Source organism: Ostrea edulis, chromosome 2 (assembly GCF_947568905.1).
Source record: "Ostrea edulis chromosome 2, xbOstEdul1.1, whole genome shotgun sequence".
Classification (NCBI taxonomy): domain Eukaryota; kingdom Metazoa; phylum Mollusca; class Bivalvia; order Ostreida; family Ostreidae; genus Ostrea; species Ostrea edulis.
The window spans coordinates 1786992-1789441 of record NC_079165.1 but is presented as its reverse complement, the minus strand read 5'-3'; the positions used below and the strand labels follow the sequence as shown (position 1 = coordinate 1789441).

Sequence of the window (2450 nt, the reverse complement as noted above, 5' to 3'; positions counted from 1 at the left end):
GTTACAGATATACTTTCTCAGCATTTCTTATGTACTGAAATTAGTCAATGTAACATTGATTATTACAATATCGAGAATATGTCTATATTAGTAAAAAATACAACACGCTTTGTTTTATGAAATGAACCTGACCAAGTCTCTCGTTACATGTAGACGATGCTAAGGTTTATACTTTGTACAGTGTATCTGTTCACCCGGCAAAAATGAATTGCTGACCCCAAATTAAGGTAAATAATGCAACAATGACTGTAAACAGTAATACAGCTCAAACAGTCAAGAGAGGAAATAACATCATAGAAGAGGTTGAGGATTTCAAATATCTAGGCAGCATGTTAAGTAACACCAATGGGACGGCGAAAGACATCAAAGCCAGAATAAGCAAAGGCGAGAAACGCATTTTACCAACTGCAATCCATATGGAGAAGTGGGTCGATCAGTATGAACATCAAACTGGAGATATACAACGGTAACGTGAAACCTGTGTTACTGTATGTGAAATCTGTGTTACTGTATGGGGCTGAATGCTGGAGGTATACAACAGTAACGTGAAATCTGTGTTACTGTATGGGGCTGAATGCTGGAGGTATACAACAGTAACGTGAAATCTGTGTTACTGTATGGGGCTGAATGCTGGAGGTATACAACAGTAACGTGAAATCTGTGTTACTGTATGGGGCTGAATGCTGGAGGTATACAACAGTAACGTGAAATCTGTGTTACTGTATGGGGCTGAATGCTGGCGAATAATACAAACTAACATGAAAAAACTCTCATTCCATAACACCTGCCTCCGAAAAATCTGTAAAATCTACCGGCCCAAAAAGATATCGAATAAAGATCTATATCTTAAGACCAAACATGGAGATGGAGATTAAAAGAAGAAGGTGGCGTTGGATTGGGCATGTTCTACGAAAAGGAGGAGACGATGTCACTAAGATTGCTCTGAGATGGACACCTGATGGAAAGAGAAAAAGAGGACACCCAAAAGAGACATGGCGAAGGATGGTAGAACAGGAGATGAAAGATATAGGGAAGATCTGGGGGGAAATAAAAAAGAAAGCAAAACACAGGCAGTTGTGGCGTCAGCTGGTTGAAGCCTTATGTGCTGATAAGCACGAAAAGGACAAGTAAAGTAAGTAATGCAACTTATGAATATTTGACCAATTAACCTTGAATTGGACATTTAATTCATATTCCACTCTTATGTAAAAATTATGATAGAAATATACTAGAAACAACCTTGTGTATATAAATTTTGTGTACGAATATGCGCAGGATATGTTCTTGTCTTTATTTTGCGACTACATGTAACTTTCTTTATCCAGTTTGGAGTGCGTGCTGGGAATTAATACTGTCAAATGAAGGATGGTTTCGTAATACAAAAATACATTGTATGACCAATTGATACATATAACCTCAAAATAGAGATATTCCAGGAATTATTTCATTTAAGGACGGACCCACTAAACTAACGCTACCGTACTTTGGGCGGAAATAATTAAGGACAACGGCAATATTCTCGTTTTACGCAGGACAAAACTTAAAAATCTACATGTATCTCGTTATAACGAGTTAGAATCTCGTTATAACAAGTTAGTATCTCGTTATAACGAGTTTGTTATCTCGTTATAACAGGTTAATTATCTCAATATAACGAGCTAATTATCTCGCTATAACGAGTTTGTTATATCATTATAACGAATTCGTATCTATGGAAACGTCAAATTAAAAGGACTTCATTGTTTTTAAAACCTCAACATAACGATTAAAAATTACTTTATACAGGGAAATATTCGCCCCTGTTTTATTTTCGACCCTATCACCCTCGTTGTCACTGGATGAATTAAAGAGTGGGCGAAACTGTTTTTGCTCATATCTCTCTTTTAACACAACTATGTCTGAGCGACTTTAAAACGGAGCGAAACTGTCTGCAAGTGTAGAAAGGCGAAAATAACACGGGGCGAAAATAGCCATGGATACAGTTATGATAAGTCATAGAATCATTCATTATATCGATCGGGTGTGGGATAGAAAAACTCCCACTGAGTGGACAAAAACGATATAACTTCAAAGTTGAATCAACGTCGCTCTTTGACGTTCTTTAACGCTGGTTTCAACGACAAATATCAACGTTACTCTTCAACATTGAGTTTTTGGTTGCACATGAAAGTTGAATCAACGTGGAATTTCAACGTTTAATAGCCTTTAAAAACAGGTTGAATAAATATTCATATTTGATTGAAGCAACATTGATACATTCTTGGCATACTGATTTTAACTACGGATAACTCCGTTTACCTGATCAAGATGTATGGCTCACAGCGGGTGTGACCGGTCGACAGGGGATGCCTACTCCTCCTAGACACCTGATTCCACCTCTGGTATATCCAGGGGTCCGTGTTTGTCCAACTCTCTATTTGTATTGCTTATAGGAGTTATGAGATTGATCA

General features: G+C 37.4%; 1 protein-coding gene across 1 annotated transcript; it reads left to right on the top strand.

Moving 5' to 3' along the window:
* Positions 1–242: 242 nt before the first annotated feature.
* On the top strand, positions 243–1131 carry LOC125678421 (uncharacterized). Its single transcript, XM_048916860.1, has 2 exons — positions 243–466; positions 852–1131. The coding sequence occupies exons 1-2, from the start codon at positions 243–245 to the stop codon at positions 1129–1131; spliced, it is 504 nt and encodes a 167-aa protein (XP_048772817.1).
* The last annotated feature ends 1319 nt before the right edge of the window (positions 1132–2450 follow it).